Genomic DNA, 12,649 nt, shown 5'->3' with positions numbered 1-12,649 from the left:
CCCCCCCCCCCCCCCTTTTTTTTCCTCTTCTCTCTCTGTTAGCTGGTTAATTGGTGATATTGTTTTGCAGGTTGGAGATGTTTCAGGGTCAGAGGGCTATACCTCAGCTGCTTTTCATCCTGATGGTCTCATCCTTGGGACTGGAACTGCAGAGTCACTTGTGCGAATTTGGGATGTAAAAAGTCAGGTATAGTTTGATCTACAAAAAAAAAAAAAAAAAAAAAAAAAAACTATGATTCATGCGAGGATGGAATGATGAAAAGTATGTTTTGGAAAAAATTGTAACTAGTTTGACAAGTTTGGTCAAAAAAGGTTTCAGACCAGAAGTAGAAATTTGCTAGTTTCGATTTTTCAAAAATTCATATCTTCAGTGTGTTGCTTGGTAGTTTGATAAAATTCCCATGCTCTGGTCATGCTAGGGTATCCTAATTTTATCTTTTTATGTGTTTGGCTCATTAAGTTCCCCAGGTTCTTTTTATATTGCGTTTTTTCTAAAGTAAATGATATGTTGCAGTCAAATGTTGCAAAGTTTGATGGGCATATTGGGCCAGTAACGGCCATGTCTTTCTCTGAAAATGGCTACTTCTTGGCGGTATGCAATTTCCTGATCTTAACCGAGGAAGCCAGCTGTGATGTAATGCTTTGATTTTAACCTTTGTATCTTAACTGATCAGACATCAGCTCATGATGGTGTTAAGCTTTGGGATCTCCGTAAATTGAGAAATTTCCGGACCTTCACTCCTTATGATTCAAATACACCAACAAATGCTGGTATGCAATTTCTCTGCACAATCTATTTATTAAATAGGAAAAATAGGATGTATATTTGCTCGAGTTTAACTTGTTTCAAAGTCTTTAAGGAACTGGATCAAGTGGATTCCTTGTGGGGATTCTTGACCCTTTTTTTAATTATTTATTTATTTTTATTTGGCATTAACTTCTTAGACCAGTTTTCAAACCAGGAGGGGGTGCTTTATTTATTTCCGGTGCTTTTCAAAAATGTATAAAACCAGTTTGTATAAAACTACATATAATACATACCTCTGTTTCTGTGTTTGCAGTAGAATTTGACCATAGTGGATGTTACCTCGGAATTGCTGGTTCAGATATTAGGTGAGATTTCGGAACCCTTTCTTTTAGAATGGCAGATTAGTTTATGCTTCTGCGAAGAAAAGGAATTTTTGTTTCTAATCTAGCATTGTCTCCCTGGGTTTTTCTTTATTCTGAGCTAAATGTTCAGCAATATTGTAAGATTGTCCATTTCTTGTTAAATTCTTATGCTTACCCTTTGATTAGTTGCTTGGCAATCGCATAGGCATAAATGCCTAACAGTAGGCTAAGCTACTTTGATTTATTGATCCTGTGATATTTTGAGAGGAATATTGCAGTTCTTTCTAGAATTCCTTTATTCATTACTTCAGTTACAATATTGTATCTGGTGACACTGATTATCTGTAGCTTGTACTACATTTTGGTTCTAAGCTCTCTTTACACATTGCTGCAGAGTTTACCAAGTTGCTAGTGTCAAGGCAGAATGGAATTGCGTCAAAACATTCCCAGATTTGTCTGGCACAGGTCCCTTGTAGAGAATAGTCTAGTTTTTTTTTTTTTTTCTTCCTATACTCCAGGATTGTTATTCTATTCTGTGAAATTATGTGGACGCTAAAAGTAATGTCTTCATTACATATCTACTTACCTGTTCTGTACTAAATGCAGGTAAAGCAACTTGTGTGAAGTTCGGTTCAGATGCAAAATATATGGCTGTAGGATCAATGGACAGGAACCTGCGAATCTTTGGCTTGCCTGGGGATGGTCCGGAAGAGTCTTAGGGCTAACTTATTTCCCCTGCTTATCGCATAGGCCTTCCTATCATTCCTCAGCCACTCTGTTCTTTGTATTTTCGGGTGACAAAAGTAGATTGAAAGTAAGGCATTTTAAAGTAGATTGGGGTTCAGTTCTGGATTTCAGAAGTATACAGGCAGCGGAGCGGCCAGATGTTTACAGAGCTGTATGCTTTGAGAACTGATCAGGTAGGCGCTCTACTTTGAGCTTATTGTAGTGAGCATGTAACATGTAATAGCGGGATTACCATTTAACAATTTTCACTATCAAGATTTTGCCTGACTGTAAAATTATTTAATTGTCTGTGACAACTGACAATTGCAAAGACAGTGGGTACCTGAAATGGATTACCAAAAAGAAAAAAAAAAATTGATTGTTGCTAACTCTTTTTCTTTCCAAAAAATTCTGATGGCTTCTGGACTATTTCATATCAGATGGGGTAAACATTTGAGATTTCTGTACAAGCTCCTTGGTCCATATTTGCAAAGCCTGAGAGACCCAATGTGTCGGAAAAATGCTAATGGTATTGATGTAAAATCGTTTGGTTCTAAGTAGCATTTATCCAATCTGATGCAAAGAACCTATTCATCTCTGTTTTCTCAGCCTATTATACCATGGTTTCTCAGTCCGGAGCTTCAGCCTATATTTTCCAGGGTACGCCCAAAGTTAAGCAATTGAATTTTACTGATATAAGCATTGTTTATATAATTGTTTGTGGTATCAGAATCGGATTGCCAATTCCAAGCGAACCAGATTGGAACTGGTGATTCCCAATTCAAGAAAATCAGTTCATTTCTAGGGTTCAAACTGATTGATTGATTCGAAATCAGAATCCACGAAAGCTGATTCTGCTTACCCGAGGTAAACCCTAAATTTACCAGAAAGAACGATTCGGCTCAAGTCACCCAAGTGGATTCAACTCCAAGAGTTCGCAAACACCGAAGGTGGTGATAACCGTGCCGTCAGCTCATTCAAATCCAACAGTTCCCCACACCAACGGCTTGGCTAACTGTGCCACAATGGATTGATAACACAGCTCAATAAAGTAATGAATCCACTGCCTTTCAGGCAACGGTTGATTTTCATTTACTGTTCATGGTCGCATGTTGACCTTTATTTAGCAAGCCCGGTTCCTCTCCATCCGGCTGTAGCATCCAACCCCATCTCACACCATCCATGGATGCTACGGCCGGATGAAGAGGAACCAAAATTCTTCTCTAGCTGCTGCCAATACCAGAAAACAAGCTCAAATATAAGAAAGATGAAATATAGTCGCACAAATATTGCTAATTTACATCGTCATTTAATCGGAAAGCTGGGTTGTACAAGACGTTTTAAATAAAGCAAACTCTCTCCAGACATGGGGCAAAATGTATGATACTCTACACTCGGCAAAGCCTTATGCAGGCCCAAAAAGAAAGTTAATTTACGAAAGAATAAAGAATTATGCTATCATTATGATGGAACTCATTGGAGTAAAGAAACTGAGTCTCAGGCCCCTCAGGTCAAGTAAGGTATTGTGACAAATGTGCGAATCCCCATAACTGCAGAAAACAATGAACAGGAGGATCAATCCAAGAACAATTTTAGATCTCACAAATAAGTGAACAAAATTAGAATAAAATACTAACACATATAAAAGAGTAACCCAGTGCTACCCCCTGCTTTGCAGGAAAGACTATTTCCAAGTTCTGAACCTGCAACCAACAGGTTGCAATAGCGCAACCAACATTGCAATAGCACAACTAACACATGCAAGACAAAAGTAGGTTTTCTGGTTGAAAAAGATTTAAGAATGTGAATCCATGGTATTAAAAAGACCTGCACTTCTTCTGTTAATTATGTTTAATTTACTGTGATCTTTTAAAACAAAAAGTTTATTCAGGCATATGGTTAGCCAATATTACCATCATGAACCAAGCAACAATATACCAAACCACACAGAAGAAAAACATAAAAACTGACACTGCTGCTGATAATTTACACAGCAATATTTAACAAAATTCAGTTTCAATCCTATGGACAAAGCCAGAGGTGCATATCTTTAATCCATGCAGCATTAGGGCCCTCCCATTTCAGTTATAACCAGTGATGAAAGCAGTCGTCCAATAAAAGCCTGCATTATAGGCAGCTCGCACTAACATTATTTTGTTTTCTTCAGTCCTTCCATCATTAGATGATGACCTTTATTCAGGCCTTAAGAGGCTCAAACAAGATAATATTTCCTTATTTCTCAAGATAATTCCATCATCAACATTAGGAGGGCATAACCATGTATTGTCAGTGTCAATTTTTTCTGGTGAAAGTCAGTGTCACATTAGACCCCCTAAGAACTAGGCATGACAATATGTCTGTTAGTATCTCCTAGAAGTTACTAACTAAATTCCACCTTTTTTAACTTTCATGTAGTAACTGTTATGTTCTTATTTATAAAATATTTCCATAAAAATTGTACTGCTACTTGGTATAGAATGCACACAAGATAACAATATAAAGATCTAAACCAAAAAACTCCGATGGCACCATCCAGACAAAAATACAACAAAGATCAAAAGAACTTGAAGGTAACAAAGAAGGTAACAGCGCATTACCTCGACATTCTTCAGTTCAAATTCAGGACTACGGGCCAAGCACACGTTTCCAAAGGTTTCACAAGGTCCACTTGTTCCACGCAACCTTTTTAAAAAATATATATAATTAGGAAGAAAAAAAATCCATCAGCTTTGCTATTCAAATATACAGAGATTTCGCATTTGGCTGCTTGATGGAACACGTGGAGAGAAATTTCAAACCACAAACAAGTAACTTACAGATCTCCATCCAAGCATAGAGCAAAGTTTCCACCCCCGCCAAGTGCCAATAAGTCATTCAAGCACAGGTAAAAATACCGATTTGCACCTAAGCCAAGAAAACATTGACCCACTGTTAGTTCAAAAACAAATATGAAAACATTGACCTGCTGTTGGTCAAAAAAAAAAAAAATACAGAATATGCCTGGTTTCGTCACTTTAATGTTAATGAAAGAATCAACATGATTATTTTCAAGTCCATGATTATACGTTTTGTAAAATTGAGGAACCCATGATAAGGAAGCCCCTTCCACATTTTGAAGCTAAATTCTGGAAGCTCTATCGGCAACCTGGGACCTACTGGTTTGGGAATATTTAGAAATCAGCAGAGACAGATCCCAGCGGCATTTTCTGATCCATTGTTAGTGAACAAAACCTCACAATAGGGCTCAGCTGAGAGCAGCTTTAACAGGTACTCAATTAGCATTGAGGAAGTGGATCAATGCATTACTGTGTATGGAAGATGATCAGAAATCAGGTGGTTCATTGCATCTGCCACAGTCCCATGGTACATGCATCACTTGATCAGAAGAGATTGGTGTAATGAACATGTTATTCTCATGGTGTCCAAGATAGATGAATTTAATGAGCTCCCCTGATGGAGCATTTTCTGGGAGAACTTTCTGCAAACCTCCCATGGGTTATTTTCAACAAGCAGCCTCATGAGTTCTCTTTCTGATTGATCCATCAATGATTGTCATAATTGTAACTGGCAGTATCTATATAGGCACATTCTGGTGCTAGGCTATCACACCTTAACAATGCTTGAGAATATTACCCTTGGTTATCATTAAAAAAAAAAAAAAAAAAATCCAACAGTAACCTATTTTCTCTGTTAACCATTATTGTTATAATTTAGGTAGTCAATGTCACTATTTTAGGAAGGAAAACTTCAGGAAGGAAGATGTCAATTGCTTCCATTTCAATACGTAAAGAAAGCCTACAATTTTTATTAATAAGAAACTTCCAATGTATCAGGGCAAAAAATCCAGGTATAATCTACAATTGATCAAAATTTTCACTACACGTTGCACTGAGTAATGAACTGATAGATGATCTCGAGATCATTCTGAAGTTATGCAGAAAAAAATGAGAAAAGATGTCCTTAAGATGGGAAACTGTGATTTACTAAAGCATTTTCACAAATTATAGGAGAAGAATCATAAAGCAAGTGCACGCAAGCGTCGTCTTGCAGTCTTATGCATGTGTATATGTGAGAGAGATGGAGTGGGATAAGATCAACTTACCAGTTGCCCTGAAAAGCCTTGGTTCACCATATATAGTAGTAAATACAAATGTTTGGTTTGTTCCCTGATGCAAAATTATGATAAATGAAATCAAGGTCAACATGCTATTCCAACTAGACTCACAAGCATACAATAACCAATCTCACTCATCAGAAAGAAAAAAAAACCAATCTCAACTTCGAACAAGAAGACTCTGCAATCAACTTAGAACAGAAGACTCTGCTAACTTACTTGATATTTTCTTTTTGGCGTAGGTTTTAGGGGACATTCCAACAGACCACCAAACACAGCGCCTTCCATATCACCAACGATCTAGATGGCTCAACAATAATATTCATTCAGTTTCCAATAGGAAAGACCAAAACATCATAACAACCCAGATGATAATGCTGTTAAAAATAATGAAACTCGGACAGCATTTCCCAGATAAGTCAATTCTGTATTAACAAAACTGAGGAGCTTTTATTGGAACAGATATAAATTCACCGTGAACTTACCAGCAAACAAGGACCAGGAAGATCGGTACTCTTACGAAGAAGTGTACGTAACGATATTCCATGTTTCAACGTACTGCCCTTCATTTGAAAGAACTAAAGCACTAAGAGCCAGCTTAAACGAAACAGAACCAAATTGAAGGAAATGAGATTGTTTCTTAAGCAATAGTTACCTATACAGCAGGACCCATTGGCAGCCTCTCACTATATTAGGAAGAGATGACTGAAAGAATTCGAACAAATCTGAAGAAATAAATGAAGAATTCTCAATAAAATCAGGAACAACTTTCGGTGGAACATGTGAGGTAGTTGCTTCTTCAAATTTATCAGCATCTTTACTGTTTCTGCTTGCGGCATGTTCTTCATCTTCTTCCGTTGTATTTGGAATTTCTTTGTCATTACATGGTCCATACTCTGTACTGGAATCAAGTGGATTTTCTTGCCACTTAAAACTTTTGCTTCTCCATTTACTAGGAAGTGATTGGAGCGGTTTGGTGTCATGTTGACGCCTACTAGATTTGCGTCCACCAAAGGTTGCTGAGGGGAGAAGTGATGTAAAATATGATGATAAAGATTTCTCCGAATTATTTAAACCCTCCTTAGAAAATGGCCTGGCCTACACATGTAAAAACCTCATGTTACATGCTAAATTTCACAAGGAAAAAAGAAATAATAGAGAGCATAACTTAACAAGAACGCAAGTTGGAGATCATAAGGAGGTATCTGTTTTAAAATAACATTGCGTGTTCATCCTCATACAGGAAAAAAAATACTAATAATAATAAGGTTGGAACCAAACCAGTACCAACACCCAGTGAAGCTTAATCGTTACTATAAACATCAAATACAAATGAATTACCACTAAAAATTCCTAATCACGAAGGGAGAACCGTAAATTCCTTCTACAAACTATTAAATTTTGAAAAATGTAAACTACAAACACTCAAAGGGTTGGGGGAGGGGGAGGGGGAGGGGGCGGGGAATAAGCAAAAAAGCATTACCATAGACCCGCCCATTGAGAATGAACTAGAGAGTCACAGTAGTTGAACCTAACAGAAGATCAAGGAACCCATTTTATCAACGGATACTAGTCAAATAATAGTTTTACTTTTCCGAATTTCAACCACTTCCCAACAACCCCGGACAAAGAAAAACCACATAAAAGATTCTAAAAATCCAAAATTAGCAATCTCAACTGCATTCTCTGAACTACTTCCCAACACAAAGAACAGACAACAGGATCAGATCGCCAAAAACTTAACTTTCCCAAAATTTCTCGCATTTTGGGAATCTGAATCTGAATCAGATCAAGCAATCATCAGAAACAAAAGAATGAATACAAAAAGCTTTACCTCAGGATCAGGACTAACAACGGAAGATGCAGAGTCGGTAAAAAGACGAGACAGCTTGTCGGCAGCTTTCTCTTTCAAGGAATTCATCGAAACGTTAATGGCGAAACGGCAGAGATGGAGAAGAACACGAAACCCTTTGCCCTAATAATTGCAAATCTCGGGGTGGGTGGGTCGAAGGAGGACGAATAACTCTTACCTTTCCCTTGCTTTGCCATCCAACATCTTCAAAATTTTCCAAAAAGAGAGAGAGAAAGAGAGAGCGACGGGTGGCAACTGGCAAGTAAGCAAAACCTCAAAAGTTAGGTGATAAGTGAAATGTGTGCGTTTGTCATGCTGGACACTTCACATCAACAATAGAATATCCGGGTTTCCTTCTATATTTGTATTCATTTCCTCTAATCCTGACACGTGGACTTGAACAGAGAAATTTTTTTTCTTTAGCCATCTAAACGTGCCCCACGGGACATTTTCTTTAGCCAGTTAAAAGAAAAACAGGGTTTTTAAAAAAAAAAAAAAAAAAAATGTATGTTTCCGTTTCACTCGCCGTTATTATGGGAATTCTTTTTAATTTTCTTTTCTTCTAATTACTAAGAAGTTTCAATTGGTCAGATTGCCTCTTTTCTGTACATGGATTCAACGGTTTGAAAGTTTGATTCATTCTAAAATCTTCCAATCTATACTTATTTCTTGCACATTGTGGTCAAATATAGGATTTAAAACGACTACCCAACCTCATGAAAGGTAGAATGACAAAAATGCCATGGTCACATTTACATTTGGCCTTTGTGCTTGTGCAAGGCCAAGTTCCTAGATAGAAAAAAAAAATGGGAAAAGAATTCTACCCATCTTATTTTACTATGTCCGCACAACCCTACCCAAAAAAAAAAAAAAATAAATAAAGGGGGGAAGGAATGGTCATATTGGATAGTTTTGTCACCAGGGGAGTGTTTCCTCTGAGAGAGTGTAACTCCTGCACATACGCAAAAGTCTATAAGAATATGAGAAAACATTAATACAAGCATAATTTTCCATTTCAAGTGGCGAGAGCCAGTTATTTCATCCCTATGAGTCTAGGCTCTGTGGTCTTGCACCAACATAAGGCCAATGAGAGCATATGCAAGCATCTATATTTATGAGATTGTTTTATTTCTCAACGATGAGATAGTAATTTCACATCCTGAGGTGTGTGGGTATTGGATCATGAGAACATGCAGCTCTCTTTTTCCCTAAGGTTGTGTTTGGTAGCCAATTGAAGAAATGAAGAGAAAAGAAAAGAAAAAATACAAAAATTACACTAATTTTTCCTTTCTTTTTTCCTATTTATAGTCAAATAGACATAATTTTTTATTTTCTTACCATTTCAATTTTTTCTTTTTTAGATTATTTTCCTTTTCATTTATATTCTTTTCTTTCTATTCTTTTTTAGATTCTTTTCCTTTTCATTTATATTCTTTTCTTTCTCTTGGCTACCAAACACAACCTAAAATAAAATATGAGAAAATGAACTCTATTCGAAAGCGTGGCCCTTGTGCTAACACCACTGACAATAAGAGCACCTGTGCGGTCATTGAAAGGAGACATGTGGTGATCATTTCAGACCCCTTATGTTCGCACTCCCAGATAGTAAACACTTTCAAATTAAAAATATGAAATTGAACTTTCTATCCAATTGCGTAGCATACACTAACACTACCCTTCGTGTCTTTAAATATTTTTCTTAAATTATTTTCTTTAATAGACCGAGATTGAAGCTTAACAATGGAAAGAAAAAAATCTTTTTCCATGACATTTTTCAGACAATACCTCCGAAAACAAACAAAAAGAAATGTCCCCACCAGACTTGGAATGAAACCTTTTTCTAATCTTGAATATTGAATCTTGAATCTTGAATCTTGATCATGCTTCTAGTAATTGGTATCGAATATATTGAATCAACTGATTTGTATCAATATCAATAGAAATCAATATTAATTAATAATTCCGAATCAATACGATATCGATCCATCAATATGGACTAACGGTAAAAATATAATTAAAACCAATTTTTATTGAAAATCAGGGGCAAATCCCTCCGATTAATTGATATCTTATTGATATCAATTGAGACCAATAATAACATATTTAATACCGATTACTAAATCTTGGATCTTTATCTTCTTGGGCCTATTCACACCGGGGCAGTTAGTGCTCTTTATTACTTTCAGTGAAAGTTGAATAATTCTCATTCAACCTTGATATAATATGGTCCATGCGATTGTAAGGTTAGTATGAACCTGTGGGACTAGTCAGGCCAAAGGCCTGAATACCCGTCATTATTAATATATATATATATATACTAGTAAAAATGCACGTGTTGTCTCATGTTATGAGAGAGAGAGAGAGAGAGAGAGAGAGAGAGAGAGAGATGACTAGAGATGACTATTGATAGTTTAAGTAAAAATTACTATAAGGGCAGCTCAATGTAAGAACATATGAAAATATATAAAATATTAAGGAAGATATGAAGACTTAGAAATAAAATATCATCTTTACGTAGATTCAAAATTGGCCTAACTACTTAGCTATATGATCGTAAGTTTATTGTATTAAGGAAGGAAAGGAATGATACTTTTCAACTTACTCTCGTAGCTATCATATAAAATATTCAATTAAATACATGAATTTGTAAAGTTTATTTAGCTTACATGACTCTCTGGAAACTCACATTTTCACTTAAAATCAACTTGAAAGAGAGCAATAATTGACTCAACTATCTATAACTAAAATCCTATCATTTCTTCATATCTCACCATAATGGAATGATGTCTTAGGGTTCTTGGACTTCAATTGAAGCTGTTCAGAATGCTCAAAAACAAAACCCAGAGATGGGTTGGTAGATATATAGATAGAGAAACAAAGAGAGAGAGAAAGGTAAATCTATGTATCGCCGGTCGGACTGCCTTGGTTATCTTCCCTCTCCAAGGTTTAGGGTTTCAGATGGAGGACTGATCGAGCTCCTCTTCTCAAGTTGTGAAGTCTTTATTCAATGGGTTGAGAATAGATGGTAGTTTCTCAGGGTTTTAATTAAATTCAAGGGTAAATAAGTAAAGTCATATTCAATGGGGATGTTTTGGCATTTAGGAAAATAAGTAATAATTACATCATCACTTAATTGGTTAGATTAACAGCATGAGTGGTATGAACTCACGAAAAGTTTGAATGATTTTTTAGATATTTCTACTACCAGACCAAGCAACAAAGCAACAAGTTATACTGATGCTTATATGTGTAAGCATGTGCTCATATGCACAAAAACGAAAATAGTTAACTCTTTAAATTTGTGTATATCTATCAAAGAACAACAATACAGCATATAAGAAACTTTGATTCAATTAAACCACAACCGAAACTATTCTATTTTAAAAAACTTTCGGCTTTTGAACTTTCTCCCCCTACTGTTGTAAAGCTATGGAAGGAATTAGGATTGCCTCATAGGGCAACCATGTGCATCTTCACTTTCCTTTCGAATCTGACCTGTGACTACATACTGAAATCATATAGTAGTTATCAACCATCTGAGGGAAAGAATAGAAAGGAAGTCAATCAATCACTTCCAACTAATGTGCTAAAGGTTTGCCAGAATCATTCGTTTTTACTAAAACAAACTTGTTCTTTCATGCGATTTAAAATTAGAGATACTTTCTTTTCTTTTTTCCTTTTTTAATCATATCAATCAAGTGGGCTAATTTTGGTGAAGCTACTTAAGAAGTAACCTAAATACCCATGGAGTTGAAAAAGGCTAAATTTATCACACTACATTGCCAAGAAATGGAAAAAATGCCATTTTTACCCCCCCCAAAAAAAAAAACGAAAGGAAAATGTCATCTTACATTCTGAAGGACTACTCTTGCCGATTTGAAAAAACCAATTTATCAATCTGATTCCTAATCCTTGAAACCATAAATATTAGTTAATTGCAACTTGCAATTGTTACTTCATAAAAGGAAACAAATATTAATCTAAAGCTTGCAAACCTTGTAAGCGGATATTATGTGACTCTCTTTTTTAGTTATTATGTAATTGGTTTATTGGTTTATCTTCACACTTCTTTTTTTTTTTTTTTTTTTTTTTTTTTGGGTTGGGGGGGGGGGATTATTTGGACCCTCCTTTGTACTATGGTCCGATTGCTTGACACTAAAGTTTGAAAATATTACTTGAAACCCTACAAAACCTGGCGGTGCTAGCTGCTGCTAGTGGTTGAATGAAAAATACAAATTTCCATTCAAATTCAGCTCTATGTTCTCTAATATCATGGAGAAGATCCCATGATCTACACCCAGTCATCAGCGAACAGGCCAATGGGAATCCGCACTTAAGCACCTGAGTAGGGTAAATGTGGTCTTTTCGCATCCACCTATTATGTGACTTTTTTTTTTTAGTTATTATGCAACTGGTTATTGGTTTATCTTCCCCCTTGCCCTTTTTTGGCAAAATTATTTGGACAATCCCTTATACTATGGCCCAATTGCTTGAACTCTTAAAATTTGAAAATATTACTTGCAACCCCATGAAACCTAACCGTGTGAGCTACCGTTAATAGTTGAATGAAAATTACCATTTTCCACTCAAATTCAGCTCTAAGTTCTCTGATTATCATGAAGAAGATCCCATGAATGCCTGCTGTCCTAACCAAAATTGAATAAGAGCATGCCTGGTGTAGAGCTACACCTAGGCATTAGTGAACAGGCCAATGGAAGTCCACGCTTTAGCACTTGAGGGGGTAGTGTGGTCTTTTCGAATCTGCCTATTATGTGACTCTTTTTTTTCAGTTATTATGTAAATGGTTTATTGGTTTATCTTCCCACTTGTCTTTTTTTTTTTTTTTT

The 12,649-nt window shown here is 36.1% G+C and overlaps 2 protein-coding genes across 3 annotated transcripts in view; one reads left to right on the top strand and one right to left on the bottom strand.

Moving 5' to 3' along the window:
- Positions 1–2,167, top strand: part of LOC122074636 (pre-mRNA-processing factor 19-like) — a 15,457-nt gene extending 13,290 nt beyond the window's left edge. Inside the window, exons 13-18 of the mRNA XM_042639551.1 lie at positions 71–187; positions 515–592; positions 675–771; positions 1,062–1,113; positions 1,505–1,575; positions 1,717–2,167. Of these exons, the coding sequence (XP_042495485.1) occupies positions 71–187; positions 515–592; positions 675–771; positions 1,062–1,113; positions 1,505–1,575; positions 1,717–1,829 (528 nt within the window). The 3' untranslated portion in view covers positions 1,830–2,167. The remainder of the gene's footprint in view (positions 1–70; positions 188–514; positions 593–674; positions 772–1,061; positions 1,114–1,504; positions 1,576–1,716) is intronic.
- Positions 2,168–3,111: 944 nt separating this feature from the next.
- Positions 3,112–8,029, bottom strand: LOC122073120 (oxidation resistance protein 1). 2 transcript variants are annotated; one of them, XM_042637649.1, is made up of 9 exons: positions 7,785–7,923; positions 7,434–7,481; positions 6,606–7,048; positions 6,436–6,508; positions 6,170–6,250; positions 5,939–6,002; positions 4,653–4,740; positions 4,434–4,518; positions 3,112–3,386 (listed from the first exon to the last, which is right to left on the bottom strand). In XM_042637649.1, the coding sequence occupies exons 2-9, from the start codon at positions 7,446–7,448 to the stop codon at positions 3,348–3,350; spliced, it is 888 nt and encodes a 295-aa protein (XP_042493583.1). In that variant the 5' UTR covers positions 7,449–7,481; positions 7,785–7,923; the 3' UTR covers positions 3,112–3,347. The 2 variants fall into 2 exon arrangements, with proteins under 2 accessions (XP_042493583.1, XP_042493582.1); XM_042637648.1 differs by lacking the exon at positions 7,434–7,481 and having other exon boundaries at positions 7,785–8,029.
- Positions 8,030–12,649: the final 4,620 nt, after the last annotated feature.

Source organism: Macadamia integrifolia, chromosome 3 (genome assembly GCF_013358625.1).
Source record: "Macadamia integrifolia cultivar HAES 741 chromosome 3, SCU_Mint_v3, whole genome shotgun sequence".
Lineage (NCBI taxonomy): Eukaryota > Viridiplantae > Streptophyta > Magnoliopsida > Proteales > Proteaceae > Macadamia > Macadamia integrifolia.
The sequence above is the reverse complement of the archived record's forward strand: the minus strand, read 5'-3'. Positions and strand labels throughout refer to the sequence as shown.

What these genes read in the sequence shown, in the direction of transcription:
- LOC122073120 (XM_042637648.1), bottom strand. Translation starts at nt 7,871, where the DNA reads ATGAATTCCTTGAAAGAGAAAGCTGCCGACAAGCTGTCTCGTCTTTTT. An exon ending in TTGTTAGTCCTGATCCTGAG is followed by an intron (nt 7,049 to 7,784) that starts GTAAAGCTTTTT and finishes TTACATGTGTAG; the next exon opens with GCCAGGCCATTTTCTAAGGA. An exon ending in TTCCTGGTCCTTGTTTGCTG is followed by an intron (nt 6,251 to 6,435) that starts GTAAGTTCACGG and finishes TGAGCCATCTAG; the next exon opens with ATCGTTGGTGATATGGAAGG.